Genomic DNA, 25,170 nt, shown 5'->3' with positions numbered 1-25,170 from the left:
GTTCATTCTTTTACACATTTCAAAGATTCAGTTATATTCATATCCATTGCAAAATAAGTTCTATATTGATTCCTGAATCAAATGTGCAATTAGGTATCATTCTGTAACAATGTTACTTATCATGGTTAGTATTTTACGGTTCCATATTTTCTTGCCCTAGTCATGTGCCTGATCTCAAATCTCCAAACTTTATTTCATTGCACACTGTTTTTCTGTTCCCTTTCTACAGTTGGTCTCCTGCTTAAGTCTCAGCCTCTCTTTCCTTGTGATGACATTATTCCAGTTGCATGTCCATCTTTTTGTTCTGAGCTGACACCTCTTCTCGCTTATCTGTCTGTAATTACAGTGGCACAGATTTTGTGGTTGTAATGATGATGAAACTGTCAGCATCAGCAGTCATTAAGGAGTGAAACTGACAGCAACTTCTGGAGTACGCATAAGCACAGTGAAACATGGAAAAACAGAAGTTGCTGTCTGTGAGTTGCTGCTCTGCTACAGGGTTCGCTGCTTGCACCCTTCTCTGGTATAATCTTCAGAAATCAGTGAGATGAATCATTCTTGCTGTTAAAAAAATAATCTCTGAAATGTTAAGCTTCATTGCAACATATGTAAGCGAGTATATGATGCCGCATCAGCCCTAATTATTGCCTCACCGCCTCTCTAGCCCTGAAATAATTTCTGTTTGTGTGAATTGTCATTTTTAAATGTGTCACTATGAAACTTCACTGTTAACATCAACTTTTTATGTATATTTTGTGCTCTGTAAAATGATGTTAAAAGTTATGCTTTTTACTTCCTAGTTTGCCTCCTGTGAGAATGCTCAAGTGAGTAGTTGTTCAGCCAATTTGATGGTATGACAGTTATTGGATGTCTATGATCCCCTAGAACTGAAACCTGACAGATAACATTAACAGGAATGCTGCATTCCTTGCTACAGAGATGACTAGTTCTTTACGGACACAATTCTTTGAGGTCAGAGTGAGTGCCAACTCTTCACCTCTGATTGTAATATCCAGGCCTGTTTCTGTATCACTGCTAATATAAAACTTGAGGTAGTTAATGTTATTTCATATTCACCACAGATGATTAAAGTATTCCATTCAATATTGCATACAAAGAAACTAAAAGATAATGCATGTTCATCATGTTCCAAAGAGGTCTGCAACCAATGATGTACTTTTGAATTGTCAGTCTTAATATATTGGAAATGTAGAAGGTAATTTAGTCATACATCAACAATGAGCAAATAGTCCATGTGATGCAGGTTGGGAGATAAATATGGGCCATTTCTTTGAACTTGATGTCTGAAATATGGCATCGATAGCAGTCCAATGATTTCTCAGTCCTGTTCTGATGTACTGGGCTAGATTGCATGCTTATGTGCTTTAGAGTGAGATGTGAACTCATTAATTAAGCAAGCTAATAAGAAGCAGATCAGCATTTTGTACTAAACATTGGTTAAGTGCTCTTTTATGATAGGATTTCCTAATTCCTAGTCTATAACATTAGTTTTTTTTTAATAAAAATATAAATATTGAGACTTAAGTATAGGAGATTATCCTATCTTGAAATAACTGATGCATTGTAGACAATTTCACTGATGTTTGAAATTAATTACATTATGAACTAATAAAGTACTAACAATCTGAGGAAGATTTCAAACTGTGAATCATTTGATAATTTTAGAAAAATCCATTCAAGCCATGGACATATGTTAAAGAAATCAGGTCCCACAGCATGAAGTGTGTTAGGCCTTATGTAATGAATATGTTGATCATGCACTTATCTGACCAAATGATTTCCAAGATCTTTTGTTCGTCACTTTTTTCTATACAAAATGTTTTACACAAAAATAAAATTGTTATATCAGCTATTCATACTTAATATGTTCATCTAGATATTTAGATACTAACAATCTTACTCCAATTCTAAAGTAGGAAACCTGACACCCATCCCACCTCCAAATTCTTCATATACAGAGGTTGGTTGGAGGTTGATCAGTCAGCAGTGGCCTGGATCTTTAAATGTTTTAATAAGCTTCTGCATCTCTGGTCAGAAGGGACAGATGCAGAAGGTAAATACTCTACCAGCACAGGTTGTGGTCTAGGAAAAATAAGGGTGCTTCCCCAGCACCTTAAGCAAACCTGGTTACATCCCTGTGATCTTACTCCCTTTACCCCACTAGATAAGAACACACCTTCCACCCCACTGTCTGATCTGACTAGCCCGCTGATTTCATTCCAACTCACGATCTCTCCACCAAACACCATCCAGTCACAGCTCCCAGTATTATCTCTCCGCACCCCCCCCCCACCCATCATAACTCCAATTTATTCCTGAACTCCAAAGTCTTCTGCAGCTGGTCTTCCCTGCCTTTCACTTTTATATGTTTATGCATTTACTGTTAGGGAACTCCAGGTTTGGTCTGTGACTAGAATAGTGATTTATTTCAGGTCGTCCCATAATCCTAAGGGACTGGATGTAAGAGGTACTTGTAAGAACTATACCTTACTATGCACATACTATTTCAGGTTTGAGGTATTAAGTTTGGATGCACAATGCACCGTAGTAAGTAGTTAAATAATTATCATTTTTAGTGGTCTGATAAAGAATAAGAAAAAGTATATTCATGCATTTAAAAAATTAACATTGTATTTTATATTTGGGGAATGCATGACAGTGGAAAATGTGCATGTCGTAGATACCAGAAAGCTGAAAACATGTTATGCACATTTCAACTCCCTCTCTATACTAATCATCCATATAAGGTTACAGACAGAGGGAAGTCATTGGGTCCATCTTAGGTTTCTGGAAGTTCTTGCTGGAGCAGTCTAAAGCATTTCCCATCATACAGTTTTCTTTATCTTTCTCTGATTCAGTACTTTTGCCTACCTTTTTCCTTAAATGATTCAATGGTTTCTATCCCTTACAACAAAGCACTTCATGCTTTAAAAGCCCTTTTACGAAAATTCTTCTGAACTGTATTGTCTCTCTCTTAATGACAGTTTATAATAGATGACCACCAAAGGAAATAGTCTTTCCCTTTCAGTCCTTCGAAAACCTTCATAATTTGAAAAACAACCATTAAGTCTCTACTTAGCCTTCTCTGTTCCCGTGGAAACATCCACTATCTCAAATCTCTCCTGGAACTAGTTTTCTGTTTCTGATATCTTAATGAATCTATACTGTATGGTCTCTACAGACCTCATGTTCTTACTGTAATGGAGCACTTAAAAACACACACAGCACAGCAACTGTTGTCCAGCCAAAATCTTCTGTACATTTACTGTAACCTCTTTACTATAGATTTATGCCTTTATTTATCAAATTCAAATTCCTGTGGCTCTTTACATCATTATCTAATTGTACTTGAACATTTGGAGAATTATGTCTTTTAACCTGTATGGTAATCTGTTCATGTTTGATGCTGTTTGATTGTTTATGAGAACAAAATCCCATTTGTCCTTGCTATGATTTTTTTAAAATGTAGGTGATTCTCTGCAAATACTAAAAATTGTCATCAATTAGTATTTCAATAACTTACATACAATCAACATCCATCAACATGACTGAACCATGAATGTTTGTAAAATACTCAGGTTGGAATGTTATTTTAAGATTTTAAAACAATCTAGAAGCTAATCTTGACTACAAATCTGGGCATCAATTAAATTAAAGCAGATTAATTGACACACTATAATTCATAATGTTTCATAATTCCACATCTTTAATATCCTGAATATCAGACGATCCATTTAGAGAATGTGCTCTTTAAAAAGAGAATTGTATCATGATAGCAACAGACACAATAAAGGAATCATACAATAGTAGTTAAATCTGGCAGCTGCTTATGTTGTTATAAATTACCTCATTTCTAACGCAGATCTGGATTGCCCCATAAAGATGCATAGTTCCATCATCTATTGTGGTAAAATTGAAACAAGTGACATAGAAATTGTTGTCTAATATGATTTGTATTTGGCATTCTAATACAAAAGGTTGATTCTATATAAAGCAGTTAAGAATTTATTGATTAAAAATGTTTTTTTTTCTTATCATGTACAATTGTGCTTTTAAATTAAGAACTGAATCTGTTGACGATTATTTATGTGTTCCTTGGGTTAAATGACACAAAGCTAGATCAAAGAAAAAAGCAAAGCAATGCAGGTGCTGGAAATGCTCAATATAAACAGAAAATCCTGAAAATACTCAGCAGGGTTTTGACAAAAGATCATTGACTTTAAATATTAACACCACCTCTCTCTCTCCATAGATTCTGCTTGATCCACTGAGCAATTCCAGCAATTGCTGCATTCATTTTAGATTTGCAGTTGATTTGAAACTAAGCCCAGGACTGAACTACACTTTAGCCTTGCATTCCTACATTATCACTGGATTTGGTTGCTGTCATCTCATCACTTTTGCTATTTTCTTGTCAAACATGCTTTCACTATATCATATTTTATTGTGATGATGCTTTGGACATACAATCTGCTTCTTATTCTCCCAGGGCCTGTTGTTGGGAATAATGCACTGAACTACATCTTATGTAAACTAACTAGTATAGTGTTAATCATTTGTAACCATTGCCAGTGAATTTCTGCAGTTCATACATATTGGTATTGATCCTTGAATAGAAAGCCAACATCAAAGTCTTGTGCTAACAATCCCACAAATGTATTTGGATAATGGAACTAAAATTACCGTTGTTTATGTATTGTTGTATGGCACTAGTTCCTTGATGTGTTTTTAGTAAAACATCATTTATTTAGACAAAAAACATAACACCAAATACTGAAGATGTTAGAAATTTGAAATAAATATTACAAAATGCTGGAAACAGCATGCCAGACACCTGTGTAATAAATGGTTAATGTTTTAAGTCAATGATGCTTTGTCTGATCTAGATCTTTAGGTTTTGACAGATCTGAAATTTTAACTCCACTTTTCTCTCTGCACAATAGAATCTGACCTGCTGAGTACTTCCAACATCTTATATTCTTTTTCCCCACTTATTTAGCTTGAATAAAAAATGTGCACAGATCTTATACAAACGTATAGGCAATGTTAGAAGAGAGCACAACCAAAAAAAAATCATATTAGATCTACGTATTGGATTTCAGTTTCACCTAACTGCTATCTTAGTGAGTCTCTTGATGCCTCTACATATCTAGTTACTTGATCATTTTTATATTATGTCCTGGGAAGTAGTCCACAAGTCTATTGGTAAAGTCAATTTAGTAGCACTCTCACCTCAGAGTAGGGTTTAGCCTAGAAATTGAATTGCATGGCACTTCCTTTAATATGTGTTACATGATCCAAAATCAATTGTACCCTGAACAACATGAAAAGACCAGAGACATAAGAAAATAATAATGTAAGAGAATAGGAGCAGAAGTAGGCTACTTGGCCCTTCAAGTCTGCCCTGCCGTTCAGTATGATCATGGCTGATCTGCCCAGGGTTCAGCTCTTCTTCTGTGCCAGTTCCTCAAAGCCTTCAATTCCTTGATCTTTCAAAACTTCATTTACTTCCTCCTTAAGATGTTACTATGTATCTCAATTTTAAATGGTATGTCCCAAATCTTGTAACTGTATCCCCTCATTTGAGATTCTCCGACTAATTGAAACATCTCAACATCTATCTAACCTGTCATGCCCCCCTAAAGATTTTGATCACATCTCTTTTTTTTGAACTCCAAAGAATATAGATCTAATTTCTTTAGCCGCTTGTGATAAGCAACCCTCTTATCCCAGAAATTAGACTACTGAATCTCTTTTGGAATTCCTCCAATGCTACTATATCCTTTCTTAAATAAAGGGACTAAAACTGTGCACAGTACTGCAGGTGTGGCCTCACCAGTACCCTGTACATTCATAACAATATTTCCTCTTTCTCAACTGCAACACTCTTTCAAAAAAGGCCAACGTGCTATTTGCCTTCCTAACCACTTACAGCACCTGCCTGCTAATGCTTTGTGATTTGTGCACAAGAACACTTAGGTCCTTCTGTACTTCATTCAACTGCAATCTTTCTCCATTTAGATAATAGCCTGCCTTTAGATTCCCTTTACTTTAGTGCACAACTTCACACTCTCCCGCATTAAATTCCATTTGCCAAGTTTTTGCCCACTCTCTCAATCTATCTGTATCTAAGTTGAAGAGTCCTAATATCCTCTTAGCAATATGCCCTCCCAACTATTTTCATGTCATTGGCAAACTTGGATACCTTGCATTCTGCCGTCCTCTCCAAGTCATTCGTATGAATTTGTAAATAATTGAGGGACAAGAAGTGATCCCTTGGGCACTCCACCAGTTACATCCTTCCAACCTGAAAAAGACCCATTTATGTGACTCTAGATCTTCAAAGCAATTTTTAATCCAGGTTTACACACTTCCCCAAATACGATGTGCTATTATCTTATGCACCTTCCTTTTATATATGACACCTTGTCAAATGCCATGGACAAGAGGAAAAAGGAAATACATGCTAGCTTCCTGATGTTATCTATTCCCTGGAACACATTTAAAAACATTATTCTACATGCCATCTTTTATCAGGTTTGATGAACATCCAGACCATGGAATATTGAATTAAAAACAGGCACAGGCAGTGGAAAAGACTAAGCAAGTTTAATGATGCAAGGAAAGTGGAATAAGGTGACCTGCGATTGGGTGGAAGACAGTAGAGATCAACATCCAATCTAGGGAGACAGACCTTTGCCCTTTGTTACGAGTCAGGTTGCTATTTGGTGAATGTCCCTTTAAGGCACCTGGACAGTAGAGCAGTAGTGTGTGTGTGTGTGGTGTCATCAAGACAGCAAGATTATAACAACATGCTGACCGTTTTGCTCAGTGAAGCGAAGTGAGTCGAGAAGAGAGAGAGAGAGAGGCACTGATTGCTGGCCTCCGTAACAATGGATGAAGAACAATAACTGTGTCTGTCACTACAATCCATGTATGGATTTTTGGAGCAAACAAGTGGAGTCCACTTTCCCACTACAGAGTGGGAAACAGGTATTTCTGTGGGCAGCTACGTATTGAATGCCTTCAGGGTGGCAGACACTTCGGAACAAAGCAGTGGAAATCATCGGAGATTGAGGTGTCACATGGGTTCCATCATGGAACATGTGGATTTTGTAATTTCTCTATATATTCTCTCTACATTTTTTCTTCAGTCAACAGTGGTTTTGCAAAAGCCTTTGCTCACGTTTCACCTTATGACTTGCTGAACTGAACTTTGAGAACTATTCCTAGACTTGGGGTTTGGGAATTTGCCACACACACACTTTGAGTTTAGTTTTGGGGATTATGTTTGATATCTAATGTTTTTGCTTTTCTTATTATTACAAGTAGTTATTAATAAAATAGTTTTTAACACTTGTACATGACTCGGTGTGTTTCTATTGTTGCTGGTATGTAACACCTTCATGAGAAAGACACAATGATAACTGTAAGGAAAATTTGAATGAGAATATTCAAAGGCTACAATTTAAATTCTGATGTTGTAAGATTTTTTTGAAACAGCTTATTGGTGATGTTCCAGTCAAGCAATACACTTTTTATTAAATTGAATTGTTATTCTGCCAGCTTGAGGAAGTTACTTTGTATTCATTTGGCACTGTGTTGCGCAATGAATTTTTTCTTGACTATATTTTTACCAAGTTAAATATTTGTCATAAGCCTCCCCAATAATTTCACACATCAGGTTAAGCATATATACTAAAAAGCTACAGAGTTTTGCTTTTGGTATGTGTTGTGCATGAATTTCTAGATCACTGAGTTTCTTTCTAATTTTCATTATTATAGTGAAAAAAGCCATGGCGAATATCAAGTTTAACAGATGGGGCTTCTTAGATATTGATACAGAGACCATGCAGACAAATGAGCCCTGGGTCTTCGCAGGTGGAGACATCGCAGGTTTGGCTAACACTACTGTTGAGTCTGTGAATGATGGGAAGCAGGCATCATGGCACATTCACAAATATTTACAGGTGAGTAAGAATTGACTGGGCACACACAAGGCTTCATTTATTATAGACCAATTCATTGCATGGACTCTGTCAATGTAGCACATCATTCCTTTGCTTGGGATTGGATACCACACTCTAATGCACAGTTATTTTGTTAAATATGTTGAAGTACATTTGTTTCTGGGACACTTCAACCATTTAAAACATAAAATCAACATTGTGGCCAAAATTGAAATGCTCAAGCGAATGAGCCTATGTTGGTGAAAGAATAAGATGTTATTTGCTCAATTGATTTAATTCCTATATTATTACACACTCGTTGATCTTTTGTGACATGCTTATACTGAATCAGAGAATAACTCCCTTTCAATGGCAGCAAAGATAGAGTCAGCAGCCTACAACAGAGTTCCTTCTTTTCTAGCAAACTCTCCTATTTTTCTTCCTCATTTGTCAAAATCTTCCTTTTCCAATCTTCCCTTTTCTTCTTTTTCCTTGTGCTACACTAACCAGAGGCCCTTTCCATTTCTCTTCTCGTTCTCCACTTAAGTGGCCAATTTTATATTATTTTATCTTCACCTTTTGCCCAAAGAATTTCTTCTGCATTGTTTCAAGCAGGATATGGCTTTCTGTATTTTCCTCTCATTCTGTATCCCACAGTGGTCTTTCTTCCCCATTTTTCCTTTCAAGACTCTTCTACTACCCCAAGCACCTACTTTGGTTTCCTCCCAGTTTCTTGCAGTGTGGGTTTGTATCTCTGTTCTGTTTTTCATTCCTTCTCTCCTTGATGGTATTTTTCTTCTTTGTATTTGTTTTCCCCTCATTTTTTCATGTTTGTTTTCTGCCTTTATCTCTGCTGTTGTTCCTCGATTCCTGGAAAATGGGGAACTGGTGGCTGTTTTCTGCTTCTAAAATTTACTGCGGTTCTATCAGTAGAAGCTTAAAAATGCCAAGAGTTGCATAGAGAATTCTATGCAGAACTGGCCTATTCATGCTGGAATTCAGTTTAAATTTATCCAGCTTTCCCTTAAAGCTATTTGTCCTGTTCATCGCAGCCACTTCTTGTGCTAAGGCTAATTAGACTCCAATTCTAAAAGGGTCACTAATAAATCAATGCCTTCTAATGTGGGGAATCACGTTAATGGGTGCTGGTGCTGATCTTGAGAGAGTAATAAGTCTACCTGGATGCCAAGCTATTCAGATGATCCGCATGATGTGTATAATCTTTGGATAGGAGTGGGAAACGGATAGATCCCAAACTATGGGGGAATTTTAATGCAAGTCCATTGCAAAGGTTTGAGTGTGAGTAGGACTGGGCAGTGCATTGGGCAGCCATCTCCAATCCAGTACCTTCTGAATTCACTCTAGCATGTTGGGCTTCATGTTACACAGCCTCCTTGGAATAGGCAAGTTGGAAGCTTTAAATACTGGAGGAATTTAAAGAGGAAATAGATAAATTTTGGAAAGATTAGGGAGTTGAGAGCTATAAGGAGCTGGCAAAGAAGAAGGGATAAGGCCCAGAGCAGATCAGCCATTATCATATTGAATGGCAGGACAGCTGGAGGGGCCGAGTGGCCTCATGCTCTTACCTGCTTGTGTTCTTAAGTTCTGATGCTATTTTCAACATGCTGTAACTTGGGTTTTGCTGGTTTGGTTCATGGGTTTCTTCATCTTCTGGGAATTTGCCAGTGGAAGTAAATCGGTAAATTGGTTTATTATTGCCACATGCACCGAAGTACAGTGAAAAACTTTGCTTTGCTTGCCATCCATACAGATCATTTAATCACATCAGTGCATTGAGGGAGTACAAGGGAAAACAATAACAGAATGCCGAATAAAGTATTAAAGTTCCAGATAAGCGCAGTGCAGGCAGACAATAAGGTACAAGGTCATAACGAGGTAGATTGTGAGGTCAAGAGTCCATCTTACTGTACTAGGGGACCGTTCAATAGTCTTATAACGGTGGGATAGAAGCTGTCCTTGAGCCTAGTGTTACATGCTTTCAGGCTTTTGTATCTTCTGTCCGATGGATGGGGGTAGAAGAGAGAATGTTGGGGGTGGGTGGGGTCTTTGATTAAACTGGCTGCTTTATTGAGGAAGCGAGAAGTGTAGACAGAGTCCATGGAGGGGAGGCTGGTATCCATGATATGCTGAACTGTGTCCACAACTCTCTGCAGTTGTTTGCAGTCTCAGGCAAAATTGTTGCCATACCAAGCCGTGATGCATCCAGATCTGATGCTTTCTATGGTGCATCTATAAAAGTTGGTGAATGTCAAAGGGGACATGCCAAATTTCTTTAGCCTCCTGAGGAAGTAGAGGCGCTGGTGAGCTTTCTTGGCCATGGTGTCTGTATGGTTGGACAAGGACAGGCTATTGGTGATGTTCACTCCAAGGAACTTGCTCTCAACTCTCTCGAACTCAGCACCGTTGATGTAAGCAGGAGCATGTGCACCAGCCCCTTCCTGAAATCAATGACCAGCTCATTTGTTTTACTGACGTTGAGGGAAATGTTGTTGTCATGACACCATGCCACTAGGCTCTCTATCTCCTTCCTGTACTCTGACTCATTATTATTTGTGATTCAACCCACTATGGTGGTGTCATCTGCAAACTTGTTAGAGCAGAATCTGGCCACGTTGTCATGAGTATATAGGGAATAGAGTAAAGGGCTGAGGATGCAGCCTTGTGGGGCACCAGTGTTGAGGGTAATCGTGGCGGAGATGTTGCTGCCTATCCTCACTGATTGCAGTCTGTTGGTCAGGAAGTCAAGGATCCAGATGCAAAGGGAGGTGATGAATCCCAGTTCTAGGAGTTGGGAGATGAGTTTGCTTGGAATTATAGTATTGAAGGCAGAGCTGTAGTCAATAAGCAATAGTCTAACGTCAGTATCCTTACTGTCCAGATGCTCCAGTAATATCAGATGACAGTGTTACTTGAGGTGGTTGAAGGCATGATAAAGACATTTGCAGTAAATAACCAGCACTCTTTCTTGTGTGAAAAGGTGTTCCCTGTGTGACCATGTGAGTTTGCTTGTATTCTTTGTAACAGAGTGAGTTTCCACTTGATATTCCAGTTTCTTCCCACATCCCAAAGATGTGCTGGTAGGTTAATTGGCCAATGTAAATTACCTCTTGTGTAGGTAAATGGCAAAAAGAATCAAAGTGGGAATTGATGGGCAAGTGAGAAAGAATAAGTTGCAGGACCATGGGAAAATAAGAATGGAGGAATGGACAGATGGGAGTGTTCTGTTGTGAGCTGATAGAGACCTAATGAATGGAATACCTCCTGTGCTGTAGTAAGTTCTATTCACCGTACTGATGTTGAGAGGTGACATTACATACTGAAACCTTGATCTAACAGTTAACATGGATGACTTGCACTGTGTCACCTTACACTTCAGCTAGAGAGCAAGGTGACCTTTGGCAACAGCTGGGGGCCACAGGACTTGGACCAACAACAGACTGCTCCCCAGAGACAGGATCAGCAGACTAGTGCAGTCTGCAAGTGCTTTAGTGAAGACAAAGGATCTGCAGGCGAAGAAAAACCATGTTGACATATTTGCATATCAGGGTCATATGAGGCTATCTGTCAGGATACAAAAGCTGGGGCGTATACTCAAGTAGGGACAGTTTCTCTCTCCAATGTCTCAGAAAAATCCTTGGAGTCACATGGGATGAATGGGTCTCCAAAACTGTGATCCTTGAGAAAATAAACTTACATTCTGTGTACACTACATGCTTGCACACTTCGTTGGCCAGGAAGCAAGGAATATCATCCAGTCTCCTTTCCATTGCCAAGATGGTGGAGGACCTCCATGATGTATGAGGCTCTTGGTGTCATGTCAGATGGTGGCAGACATTTGCAACCTGTACTGGTCACAGAACTTTACCAGCAGTTGTCAAAGTCAATGCCACTGCTATTGGCTTTCTACCTCCAGATCCTTCTGGGGTTTTCCTGAAGACAGTTGCAGGCTCTCACAGTGAACAGCACATAAATGCAACAGACCAGTAACTGATTGCTTCTTTGCCAATGCTGGCAATTATGTGAACTCTGCCTGCAGTAATGCCAGTCAGATTGCACGGATAAACTACCCTTCAGTCATAAGTATTTCGATCCATCAATTGGTGTGCAACTACAGTTAGATCCTTGCACAGGGGAGCAAGGTTCCCAGGCAGTGGTCCACCGTCCCCAATCCTTTCACATCTTGAAGTAGACATCTGCTGGTTTCTCAGCGGTGGGGCTGCTGACTGATGACACCTCTTAGAAATACTCAGAAGGAGTATATAATGAATACTGCTTGAGCTCTGGATGTGGTTGTAAACAAGTCACCAGCATGAAGGAGGTGCATTTCGGGTGACTGTGGAGATCTGGGCTAAGCCCCTAGATGGTTGTGGTGTCCTGCACTGTGCACAACTCTGGGCAGCAGGGAGATTTGGACTTTGAGGAGAAGGAGAAAGACAAAAAGGAGGGAAGGAGAAGCCAGTGGGTGTTGCTGCCCAGGGTACAGCTGACAGCCATGTTAGTGCATCCTGGACCCCCTCCTGTAAATCTTGTGAAAGGCCTTTAGGATGAAAAATATACAGATGTGTAATTGCAAGCTCAATATCTGAAGTTAGCATCATGAAGCTGACCATGTTTTACTCACTTGACATGATCACCATGAATGAATGTCTTATGCCATTTTGCTTGGTGATAATTAAGTTTGCCAATGTACAAAACATTGGTTAGGCCACACTTGGAGTATTGTGTGCAGTTCTGGTCACCACACGATAGGAAGGACTTGATTAATCTAGAGAAGGTGCAGAAAAGATTCACATGGATGTTGCTGGATTGGAGGGCTTGAGTTACCAGGAGACATTAGACAGGTTAGGTCTTTTTTTCCTGGAGCAAAGGAGGCTGAGAGGTGACATGATAGAAGTATACAAAATTATGGGAGGCAGAAATAGGATAGTTAGCCAGTGTCTGTTTCCCATGGTAGGGTTGTCTAAAACTGGAAGTCATCAGTTTAAGGTGCATGGGAGGAGATTTAAGTAGAATCTGAGGGGTAATTCTTTCACACCAACAGTAGTTGGTAACTGGAATGAGTTGACAGAAGAGGTGGTGGAGGCAGGAATAGCAACAACATTTAAAAGGCATCTTGAGAGATACTTGAATAAGCAGGGCATGGAGGGATATTGAATTAATGCGGGCAAGTGGGATTAGTATAGAAAGGCTGAAGAGTCTGTTTCATTGCTGTACAAATCTATGACTCCATGACTCTATTGGGTATCTGGGACCATTTCCCCATCTCTGAACCTAGGCACACCTAGATTGTTTGGATTTCTGGGTTATGGGTCAGTTATTCCCAGAAACTGATGGGGATATTGCAAGTTACAAAGACGTTTTGAGGATCTTCCGTGAATCTTTTCCTCTGCCTACCGGTAATGCCCAGAATAGAGTGTCTGTTTTGGGAGTCTAACGTCAGGCATGTGAAGGTAGTTGTCTACCAAACTTACAGGGCCCTACAATATTCAGCTATAAAACCTAGTGCAGCAAGACTAGCTGCACCCCTAGCCAAACAGTTACAACAATGGCAACCCAACAATGTGGAAAGTTTGCCCAAGTGTGGGTTGTTCGCGAAAATCCAATCTAATTACTTCCCAATCCATATGTTGTCAAATATCAGCAAAGTGATGCAAGGTGCTGTCAACAGTGCCAGCACGTACTCATTGATGCCCTGTGTGGATTTGGCAGGACTTCTCAGCTCCAGATTTCTTCACAGGCTTGCTTCAAACAGGGAACAAAGAACGGAATTCTGGAATTGAGGTGAGGCTAACTACTCATGACATAAGGAAGCATTTGACCGAGAATGGCATCTAGGCACATTGCTAAAACTGGAGTCAATGGGCATCAAAGGAAAAGACTCAAGTGGTTGGAGTCATACCTCACACAGGAGAAGATCGTTGAGATTGTTGAAGGTCAATCATCCCAGGGCTGGTGCTTTACTTTAGGTCCAATCACTTTCAGCTGCTTTCACCATAACATCAGTAGTAGGGATATTTGCTGATGATTACATAATATTCAATTCCATTTGCAACTCCTCAGCAAACAAAGCAACTCGTTGCTGCATGCAGCAAGATCTAGACAACAGGCATGGGCTGATAAGAGGCAAGCAACAACTGTGCTACAAAAGTGCTAGACAATCACCATTTATAACAAAGGAAAGTTTAGCCACAACTTGTGATCTTCAATGGCATTCCCATCACTGAGTCCCCTATCATCTATATTACGAAAGTCACCATGGACCAAAAACTCAACTTGATCAGCCACATACTGTAAATTCCTTGGCTACAAGAGCAGGATAACTGGACCCTGCAGGAAGCGAATCACCTACTGACACCCCAAGCCTTTTAGCCATCTACAAGGCACATGCCAGTAGCAGGATGGAATGTTGTACACTTTCCTGTATGAGTCCAGCTCCGGCAACTCTCAGGAAGCTCCTCATCATTCATGATTAAGCAATCACCTTGATCCACCACCCTAAACATTCATTCCCCATCACTAGTGCACAGTAGTTGCCATGTGTACCATGTGCAAAATGCACTGCAGTTGTGTATCCAGGCCAGACTGGTTGCACCTCTCAAACCTGTGCTTTGCAGGTGTACATTTACCAGAAGAACTGAAGAGGTTAGAGAAGGTAGATTACCACCACCTGCTCATGGCAGTTATTGATGGCGAATAAGTGCCCAGATCCCAAAACTGGGGGAAATAAACCTTCCATAGGTGACAAAAACTTTGCCCACAGCTTCTGCCAAGCTTTTGATATGCTTATGAATCTCCTTGTCATTTGGAAGCATTGAAAAACTTCTAAAGATGAAATTAGTAATATTAGAATTATTTTACTTGTTTAAGAAGTGAAGAAGATAATCTCAAAACATTACCACTATCTAAATCTGCAAGCTTCTTTTAACTGGACGTTCACTGAAGCTTCCCCTGAAGTAAACATGGAAAAGCAGTTTCCAGATCTAGTCACTGCTCAAGGAAGCACTTGAAATATATCAGAGTGTTGCATATTCCCATTCAGATGGTGAGCTATAAGAACATTGTTTTTTTAAGGTGCTCAGTCCTTAGATGTTAGATTAGATTAGATTAGATTAGATATCTTTATTAGTCACATGTACATTGAAACACAGTGAAATGTATCTTTTGTGTAGAGTGTTCTGGGGACAGCCTGCAGGTGTCACCACGCTTCTGGTGCCAATGTAGCATGCCCACAACATCCTAACCCATACGTCTTTGGGATGTGGGAGGAAACCGGAGCACCCAGGGGTGTTGGAATGGTGGTGACAAAGGTCAAGTGGTGACAAAACAGAGCCGATGATTGTTTAAGGAAGTTATGGAAAGTGGACTTGGAGTTACAAAAGTGTTGAACTGGTGGAATTCAAAGACAGGTGCAAGTCAGCTGAGGGGGTAGGAATTGATGATGGAATTAAAAAATAGAAATAAGAAATAGTGCCAGAAGGAGGCAAAAGAGGTCTGAAAATGTGAAGAAGAGATATGATGAACAGAAATAATAGAAATAGGGCTTGTTCACATGAGGATTCAGATGACAAATGGTTAAAACAAGAATTTAGAGAAATTCACCAACAAATATAATTGAGTTCTTCGGAAAGATTATGGACCTGAAACATTAACTCAGTTTCTCTCTCTCCATAGATGTTGCCTGATCTGCCGATTATTTCCAGCACTTTCTGATTTTATTTCAGATTTTCAACATTGGCAGTGCTATTTATATTTTGAAATTGTAGTATGGTTGTTTGAAAAAGGGGAAAGTGGTAAGTGTTTGAGTTGGAAATGTTGCAGAGATTGTACAATGTTGGGGATTGTTTGGATGTAGGGAGGAACTTGAGGATGAAGTATTTCAAAGCTTCTTAGCTCTCTCATTCCTCATGTATTCACAAAAGACTAGGCATCTGTCATGCCTTCGGATCACCACAATGTGCTTTACTATATGGAATGCTGTCCACTTGCTTGGATGAGTACAGCTCCAGCAATTCTCAACAAGCTTCTCATCATTCATGCCAAAACACCACCAATGCATCAACTAATTACCACTTCTTTTTACATCATGGGTACATAACAAGCTCCTACATACACCAATGTGACAAAGACCAAGCAAATTGAATCTGTAATATTGTCTATGGAATAAATATTAGCCCAGCCAAGAAGGAGAAATCTCTTCCTACTCATCAGATTTGATATCTATGTATCTGAGCAGAAGGGGTTTTGGTTTAAGATCACATCCAAAAAGTGGCACCTCCAGCAGTGCAGTGTTCTCTTTGCACTTTACAGGAGTGTCAGCCCACATTTAACAGTGTTTCCAACTTAATAGTAACGATGGCTGATTACAAGCAGAGCATGTGAATTCTAGGACATCTTGTTGAAAAGAAAGCTTTGGTTAGTATATCAGTAAAAAATGAAAAGGTTTAAATATTTTAAACCATTATTTTTTATGTAATTACTAGCATTCAATCAGAGTTTTGTTCTACTCTCATATGCTTGGATTAATGCCCACAGTTCACTTGTTTTAGCTGTGCAGCAAAGAAAGGTGATGGGTGGAGTTTAGACACTAACTGTAAAGGTTTCCCTAATTTTAAACATAATACCAGAACCTTAACAGCAAGGCACCTGTCAGTCTCCTAGATGGAAACTGGTAGACAGCCAAAAAGCTTTCCAAACAGTGAAAGAAGGAAGTTATCACTTTTTTTTAAGATGCATCTCAGTTCTTTGTCATTATAGTGTAAATTCACTAGCATTTTTTTTAGATAGAAAATATTGACTTAACAGTATATACAGTTACCTCAGCTCAACTGAACTGGCACTACATTGCGCTTCAGTAGCCTGAGGGTATAAAGAAGAAAGATCTGTCCAAGTCCTCATTTGAGCTTGCTGTCCAACTACAGGAAAGTGTTCATATCAATACGGAATGAAACCATTCTGCTGGGTTGTGATGCCAGCTCTGCAGGTTTGGACATTGGAGGACAGTGGAGCCATGCTTCAACAGATAATCTCACAGCACGTCTCATCAATCAAGACGATCTCCAGCTGGCACTTCAGGAACAATCAGCCAAGAAAGGTAGCAGAGTGCAGTGCCTAGGCCTGAGAGAAGCATACAACATTTTGTAGAGTTCCAACCTGCAGGTTCTCTTGGATCAAAGGAGAAACAATCTGCTATATGTGACCATGCTTGGAAAATTCTCTGGATTTTCACTTTTGCCACCAGGGAAGCAGATAAGTGCTTAAAAAGTGGCAGTGCTTGAAAAAAAGGCAATTGTGCAGTTTTTTTTCTCTAAAATGTAATGCACCATTTTAAGGGAAAGGAAACTTGGCATCTTGCTTTTATGAACAACCAACTCTCCTGAAAATGATTGATTGTACACAGAATCTTAAAACCCCTTTCTGCACTGTAACAGACTAATACTCCAGTTTAGGTGTAAAGAATATAGATGCACTGAAAAAGTGCAGAAACAATTTAACAGGATGGGACCAGAATTGTCAGGATAGATGTACAGATCCCTTTTCTCCTAGGCATAAAAGGCTGAGGGGTGACCTAATGGAGGTCTTCCAAATTATGAAATGTTTTGATAAAATGTGTGCAGAGAAAATGTTTCCACTTGTGGAAAAGAGCATTTCTAGAGACCAGCAATACAAGATTGTACCAATAAATCCAACAGAGAATTCAGAAGAAACTTTATCACCCCTTTATAATGGTGGGAATGTCCAATTCACTCCCACAGGGAGTGATTGCAGTAAATGGCATGAATACATTTAAGGAGAGGCTGGATAAGCATAAAAAGGAGAAGGGAACAGTGAACAGCACTGGTAATTTTAGATGAGGAAATATAAGAGGAGGTTCAATTAGAGCTTAAAAGTTAACCTGGACTGTTTGGGCCAAACTGGCAGGCTGCCCCAGCACATTCTCAGTAACGCAGAAAGAAGCATTTCACTGTGTGTTCCGATGTACATGTGACTAATAAATAAATATCTTATCTAAATGCTTGTTTTGAGGTCATATATCTTTGTAATTTTAAATAATTCTTACCTGAGCTTTCCCTTGCTATGTAACACTCAATTCTCAAGTGCTAATCTACTCACATTAACCTCATCTTCTCAGAGGAGATATGGAAGCACATTGCCTTTCAGAGCCATACTTTTACCATATTCAAGTCTATAATAGTGCAGCAGAAATCTGGAATTGGCTCTGTCTAAAACAATAGGTTTGAGAATGATTGAGAATTTCAACTGTGTGATCTTTTGATTTTTGCTAGACGGTTTGCTAGCTAGCTAGAAAGTTACATAGGGAAATGGATCAAAGTCAGGTAAATGGAATTCAATCATAGATTTAATAGCAGGTTGAAAGACTGAATGGACTACCTTGTTACTTCCCAAAAAAGGCTGACGATGACTTTGGACACATGGAACGCAGAACTCAATAGAACTGAAAAGTGAAAAAGGAGGATGTTTAAGAAACAACATAAATGCCTGGGGTTTCTGAAGATGTATGGCAACAGACTGAAACAACTCTTGTAGAAACTGCAGAGAAGCTTGTTTCCTTCTTTGGAGGCACTAATAGTGCAAGAGGCTGCCTTATTATCCTTTGCAGCAGACTACCATGGTTCTGGCCTTGAGATTTGCCAGCTCCAGCCTTTGTTCCTATTGAAATGTTTTAGATTCTGAGTACTTTTGGCTGAGAAGAAGTTTCCCTCGTGGAGGTAATCTGGAATCAGAGATATAGTTTCAGAATCTGGAGATGAGGAAGAATTTCTTCTCTTAGAAGGTCATAACTTTTCGGATGTCTCTGCTGCAGAGATCTGTAGAGGCTGAGTCATGAACTATATTCAAGACTGAGATAGATACATTTTTTGGACTACCAGAGATTCAAGAATTATAGGAACAATCAAGAGAACAGAGTTCAGGCCAAGATCAGATCATCCATGATCTTTTTGAAAGGCAGATCAGGTTCAAGTGGCCACATGTTCTACCCTTTCTATGTTCTTACACTGGAATTTTTTCATTGTTGACAATTACCTTGTCCTGTCTTGCTCTTTGCTCCTAGACCTGACAGCTGTTGGAGAAGTCCTCGATTCCATTACTATTCATACTGCTGACATAATCATGCACATCAATCCTCAATGTGTCCAGAGCTCTTCCAGTGCTACAAGTGTCCTATGCCACTTTCCAGCTAAGGCTCCCGAAACTTACTCAAATTGTTACAATCACTTGATGCCCCATCTCAGTACTGTTGAATACTAGTTTCTTTCTCTTGATTTTTGAGCCAGCAGAACATATCCTGATGCCTGTGATACTAAGGGTGGCATAGTGGTGCAGGAGACAGAGCTGCCATCTCACAGCTCCAGCGATCCTGATCTCTGATGCCTTCTGTGTGGAGTTGCATATTCTCCCTGTGACCATATGGGTTTCCCCTGTGTGCTCTGGTTTTCTCCCACATCTAAAAGATTTTCTGGTTGGTAGGTTAATTGGCTACTGTAAAGTGCCCTTAGTGTATCTGGGTATAGAATTAATGGGCATGTGAGAGAAATATAAATAGGTAATGGGATTATTAGGATTGCTCTGTGAGCTAGCTTAGACTAAGTGGGCTGCATAGCCCCTTCAAAGTGATAAGGAATATGGAAAGTTAATTCTTGGTATCATAACCTTGCTTTAATAAAGTTTCTTACTCTCAGTAACACATTCCACAAGAAGCACTAAAATTATGCTTGGGATATCTGCTACAAAACTAATGTATGCATCCAAATTTGTGTGACTAATGCTGTCAATGAAAGGAAAAAGTAGAGTACCTACATCTGATTTAATAATTTATTAGGGACAACTTGTGACTAAATTTTCAAATTTTGTTTAGGTTTTCTTCATCGTTTTTTGCCTGCATGGGAAAAAGAATGTGCTATCCTAAGCATAACTGAGTTCATTTGCCCATTAATTATTATATTAAGACTATCTATATCCATTGGAAGGAAGGCTAAGAATTTATTTCTGGAGTAAGTTATCTCTTGTTCAGAGTGGTGGCAAAAGATTACAGATCACTTAGCTTTCTCAGTAATGGAAAATGATAGAGGATATGAATCAATGAAGAATCTTTAAACCTCTTTTCAGTAAATTGAAAAATGTTTATTCAGTTTAAATGAGCTGCTTTGTGATAACTGAATTCTCCATAATTATTTGGGTGAGGATGGAAAGAGAAATAACTTTCACTTATGTAAACACTATTGAGTATTTAATTTGTATTCCTGAACTTGGCCTTGGATTGTCTGAGTACCTGAATACAAAATATGTGAAAATGCAAAAACAAACCCGCAGCTGCCAGAAATAAGAAATAAGAACAGAAAATGCGGGAAATAATCAGCAGATCAGGCAGCATCTGAGGAAGTGTAACATTATTATTGTCATGTCAAGTTATTGTGAAGTTGTATTAATTCTTTCATTAACTATCAAAATGAGCATAAGCAGGTGATAAACGTCACTTAGACATTCTCACAGGTAGCTAACAGTGTAAGGCACCTTTAGGGGAATATTCACACATACAAGACTCGAAAAATCCATCAGGATCGAACAGAAGACAGTATTCAGAATTCAGTGGCTACATTGCACAGCTAATTTTCTGACAAAGTGCAGTTCAAATCCCTGTTGAAATTAATGGCGTTATCAGCCTCACTCAACAGCTTGGACAGTCCATTCCAAAGAGTAGCCATTCTTGGTAAGATGTTGTTGCATAGCAGCCAAGAATTTTGTATTTTTTATAGCTACCAGAATAGGATATTATGTTCATTAGTTGTTACAAACATATACACAATTCCATATTAAAAATATTACATCTGCATTCATGCTCCCTCCCTATTTTTAGTAGAAGCAAAAGCAGGAGTTTAACAGTAAAATGGAAGCAGATGTCTCAATGTATTCTCTTTAAAGAAATAACCATGTCATTGAAATTATTATACTGAATCAGACAACAAAAGAACCTTTAGAGATGCCAAGAATGTCACATTGAAACTTTAATGAAAGGATTAAAAGACACAAAGGTCAATTCAATACTAAAAGTCATTAAATTACAGTGAAAAATGACCACTTTTTTAACAGTTGCCGAGTGAGAAGAAGAAAGAAGGAAACTGTCTTAATAGTATTGTGAAAATGCAGTATCTTGGCAGATGGATCTAGAGTTGATATTTTTGCCCTGAGCTGTAATTCTGTGAGCTGAATTTGGATTGTACAGTCTCAGCTTGTACAGATAACCTCATTTCCCAGGATTCATCAGTTCTGTCAGTCAGCTATACAAGATATATTTCTTCTTTAGCTTCTAATAGTTTCTGCTCAGAAGTTTTTTTTCAAAATTTCTTGAAGACAAATGTCAAAAATTTTACTGAGGTGAAGTTCGTACAGACTGTTTCTCTTTCAGGATGGGCTATGTTGTGCGTGAAAGAGAGAGGGCAAGAAATCTGATAACTTGCCTGTAAAGCTTTTATCTGTTGGGTTCTGTAAATTTTAAAAAGTGAACAAGAGAGACAGACAGACAGACAGACAGAGAAGGGGTGGGGGTCTGGGATAAAAAGAGAAAGAATGCACTGAAAAGGATGGGTGAGAATAAGTTGCTGATGATTTCCAGGATAAAATTTCCCCAAATAAAGCTGAATTTTTAAATGATTACCTTGCTTATATTTTGGGACACCATGACAGATCAATGCTTGTGTCTTAGACCTCTGAGAAAGCGTGTAGCAGATAGTGACATGGATGCAACAGAAAATTGGACATATTTAATTCCAATACGCTTGCAAAAATACTTTGAATTTTAAATAGTAACATGGTAGTGGGAACTGAATGAGAAGGTAGAATTAAGACAAGGAGAAGAGAGAAACAGGCTGGGAATAATGGGATATCTGACTTCACTTCAGCTGTTCTTGTGTGGAGAGGAGGACTTGGGGGTTTTGGATCTAGGTGAATGGCAACAAAATAAGAAAGTGGTGCAAGTACTCAGCTGGTCAGGTAGGAGTGTGTGTGTGTGTGTGTGTGTGTGTGTGTGTGTGTGTGTGTGTGTGTGTGTGAGAGAGAGAGAGAGAGAGAAAGAGAGAGATCAAGAAAGAAAGATAAGATTTCTTTATTAGTCACATGTACATTGAAACACACAGTGAAATGCATCTTTACGTAGAGTGTTCCGGGGGCAGGCCACAAGTGTTGCCACGCTTCCGGCGCCAACATAGCATGCCCTCAACTTCCTAACCCGTACGTCTTTGGAATATGGGAGGAAACCGGAGCATCGGAGGAAACCCACGCAGACACGGGGAGAACGCACAAACTCCTTACGGACAGCAGCCAGAATTAAACCCAGGTCGCTGGTGCTGTAATAGTGTTACACTAACTGCTGCACTTATTGTCAATTACCTTTCATCAGAATAAATTGTTCTAGTTCACCCTATTTTTATTTCAGATTTCCAGCATTTGTTGTTTCTTTTTTTGAAAATGGAGAACAATGGACCGAGCAGGTGAATCTGAGTGGAGGGGATAAGACTGGTGTCAGGAGATGAAGCCAATGTATTCTGGACAGTGAACAGAATGAATGGCTGAGCTACAAGTGAGGGGAACATTAAAGGAGATGATAAGGGCACCATCTCCTCTGCAATCCCTAGGAGCAACCTAATAACTGTTGGTAGCTTTCTTCCTCACCACACCATTGCATACCATCTGTGAGGAGAAAATAATAAAGATAAAGTGATGCAGATGCTGTAAATAGAGTCATAGAGCAATACAGTGTGGAAAAAGGCCCTTCAGCCCTACTCATCCATGCTGACCAAGGTGCCCACCTAAGCTTGTCCCATATGCCCACTTTGGCCCGTGTCCCTCTAAACCTTTCCTATCCACATACTTATCCAAATATCTTTTAAATGCCATCTTTGTGCCTGCCTCAACTTCTTTCTCTGAAGCTCGTTCCATGTATGCACCACCTTCTGCATGAAGAAGTTGCCCCTCAGGTCTCTTTTCAATCTTTCCCCTCTCACCTTAAACCTGCCCCCTCTCGATGTTGGTTTCCTTTCCCTGGGAAAAAGGCTGTTTCTCTTTCTCCAAATATTATCTCCAGTTCATGCTTTAATTTGGTCATCTATAGTACTTCATACAAAGTTTTCCATAGTGCCACTCCAGTTACAGCTGATAAAATCCATCTCCCCCTGTACTTCCTGTGTTCCCTGAGTTTGCCTTTCTTCCTCTCCAGCACCTTAATCATCTTTGACCTACCACATCTATGCCAACCATTATGCTTATCTATATTAATCCCATTTACCTGCATTAACTGGTTAAGCAACAGTCTACATAGTCATACACATGGAATCATACCCATCTACACCACCAATGTCTCACTTAATTTTGTATACCTCAGCTTCATCCCTCAGCCTCCTTTGTTCCAGGGAAACCAGGCTCAGCCTATCTGATCTTTCCTTATAACTCAAGCCCTCCAATCCAGGCAACATCCTTGTCAATCCTTTTTGCATTCTCTCTGGTTTAATCACATCCTTCCTGTAGTGTGGCGATCAGAATTGCACACAATACTACAAGTGCAGCCTAACCAACATTTTGTACAACTGTAACATGATGTCCCTACTCCTGTACACAATGTCTTAGCCAATGAAGGCAAGCATACTGCATGCCTTCTTCACCACCTTATCTATACTAACCTTATCTCTCTTTTTTCTCAATCCCTGCTAAGAAAGGGCCAGTAACTGTACTTTTGTCCATGGGCCAGGATCTGACCAGGTTCTTTAAAATATTTAGTCCCTTTTAATGCAGCCTTTGCTTTATGGGATTTAAAGTGACGCCCAGAAATCTGGCTGAACACCTTTACTTGTGAGAGTGCATTCCCACTAATTGCTTTTCTGGCATATTTCTCTTTACTCAATATAAGCTTGTTTTAAACAATTAGGTTTCTCAGCTCAATGCCAGGAAGGCAATCATGGAAAACAGCTTCATTCCCTCCACTCTCTCCCATGAAAAATAATCCCACACACTGGACCTCAGGAATATTGTTAATTTGAATTTCAGTCCTCATCCTCACTCCCCAGTAATTCTGCCCTGTATGACTACCATTCTTTTCTTGCACAATCTTTTTTCTCCTTACACTCATCCACTCTTCCCAAACCATACGATCCATTGATCATTGTTTTGAAGTCCCAAAGCAGAGGATATATTTGACTTTCATTACTTGTGCTAACTGCATATGAGAGTCTCAATTTCCATTTGTACTTCCCATAAGTTCAGTTCCATTGACTTCAACATTCTTTCTGTTCCCATTTACTCCTAATACTCCTAGATACCTAAACCTACTCTTTCCTATTTCTAGCCCTCCAGGAATTCTAATCCAGTAATCTTAACACTAGCAACTCTTTCTCCAGGACTCACATACTCTGCTTTTAAAAGGGAGATTGTGCACTTGGTCTCATGAATCACCATGGAATTCAGTAAGGGATAGAATAAAGTCTCTTGCACACTTCTGTAACTTCTCCAGAACTCTCTCACTCTGCATTCAGCACTTAAGTGTCCTTTTTAAAATAAATATTTATTTCTTCAACAGGACCCTTCTTCTACATCCACTTTTACCAATCTGGAGCCCAACACATTTCATCTTTTCAGAAATACCAGGCTCCAGTGTGTTATAATTAAAGGAAACAGATTCCCTGGTTCAGCCCAATTCTGATTCATCCTAATCTCACTCTCATTGCCTCTGCCACACTGACACTATAAGATGGGTTTATCAAAACTGTCTCGTCACATGGCTTATCAGACATTCCCTGAATTAGTAGGTCCTGGTTTTCTTGCCGTTCTCCTGTGGGTTTTTCTGGAATCCTGATCGTGCCAGGAACACAAGAGGGTCTGGTATAGCAGCGCAGATGTGTGGATGCATTTGTCTGTCAATTGAAGAGATAAAACCAATTGGAGACTTATGATGAGGCAAGGTTGGAGGATGTGAAATGATTGGTGCTAGTAACAGGTCATTCAGAAGTAAAAACAGCAAATGCTGAAACCACTCGGCAGTTCAGACAGCATGTGTGGAGGAGAACAAAGATAACACTTCAGTGACTGGAAGGCAACCTCTAATCATGGTGCACTTTCATACCACCCATACTCTCCGCTCCTTTCCAAACTACATTTCTTCCAGTCATCTCTCAAA

The 25,170-nt window shown here is 39.4% G+C and overlaps 1 protein-coding gene across 9 annotated transcripts in view; it reads left to right on the top strand.

Annotated features, from left to right (window-relative positions):
- LOC127568515 (dihydropyrimidine dehydrogenase [NADP(+)]-like) overlaps positions 1-25,170 on the top strand; it is a 581,379-nt gene that overhangs the window by 294,837 nt on the left and 261,372 nt on the right. For all 9 annotated transcript variants that reach the window (XM_052012359.1, XM_052012358.1, XM_052012364.1 and 6 more), the window contains one exon: positions 7,807-7,991. In XM_052012359.1, coding sequence (XP_051868319.1) covers positions 7,807-7,991 — 185 coding nt within the window. The remainder of the gene's footprint in view (positions 1-7,806; positions 7,992-25,170) is intronic.

The sequence above is a fragment of the Pristis pectinata genome, chromosome 3 (genome assembly GCF_009764475.1).
Source record: "Pristis pectinata isolate sPriPec2 chromosome 3, sPriPec2.1.pri, whole genome shotgun sequence".
In the NCBI taxonomy this organism is placed as follows: domain Eukaryota; kingdom Metazoa; phylum Chordata; class Chondrichthyes; order Rhinopristiformes; family Pristidae; genus Pristis; species Pristis pectinata.
Note: the sequence above shows the minus strand (reverse complement) of the source record. Positions and strands in the feature narration are given on the sequence as shown.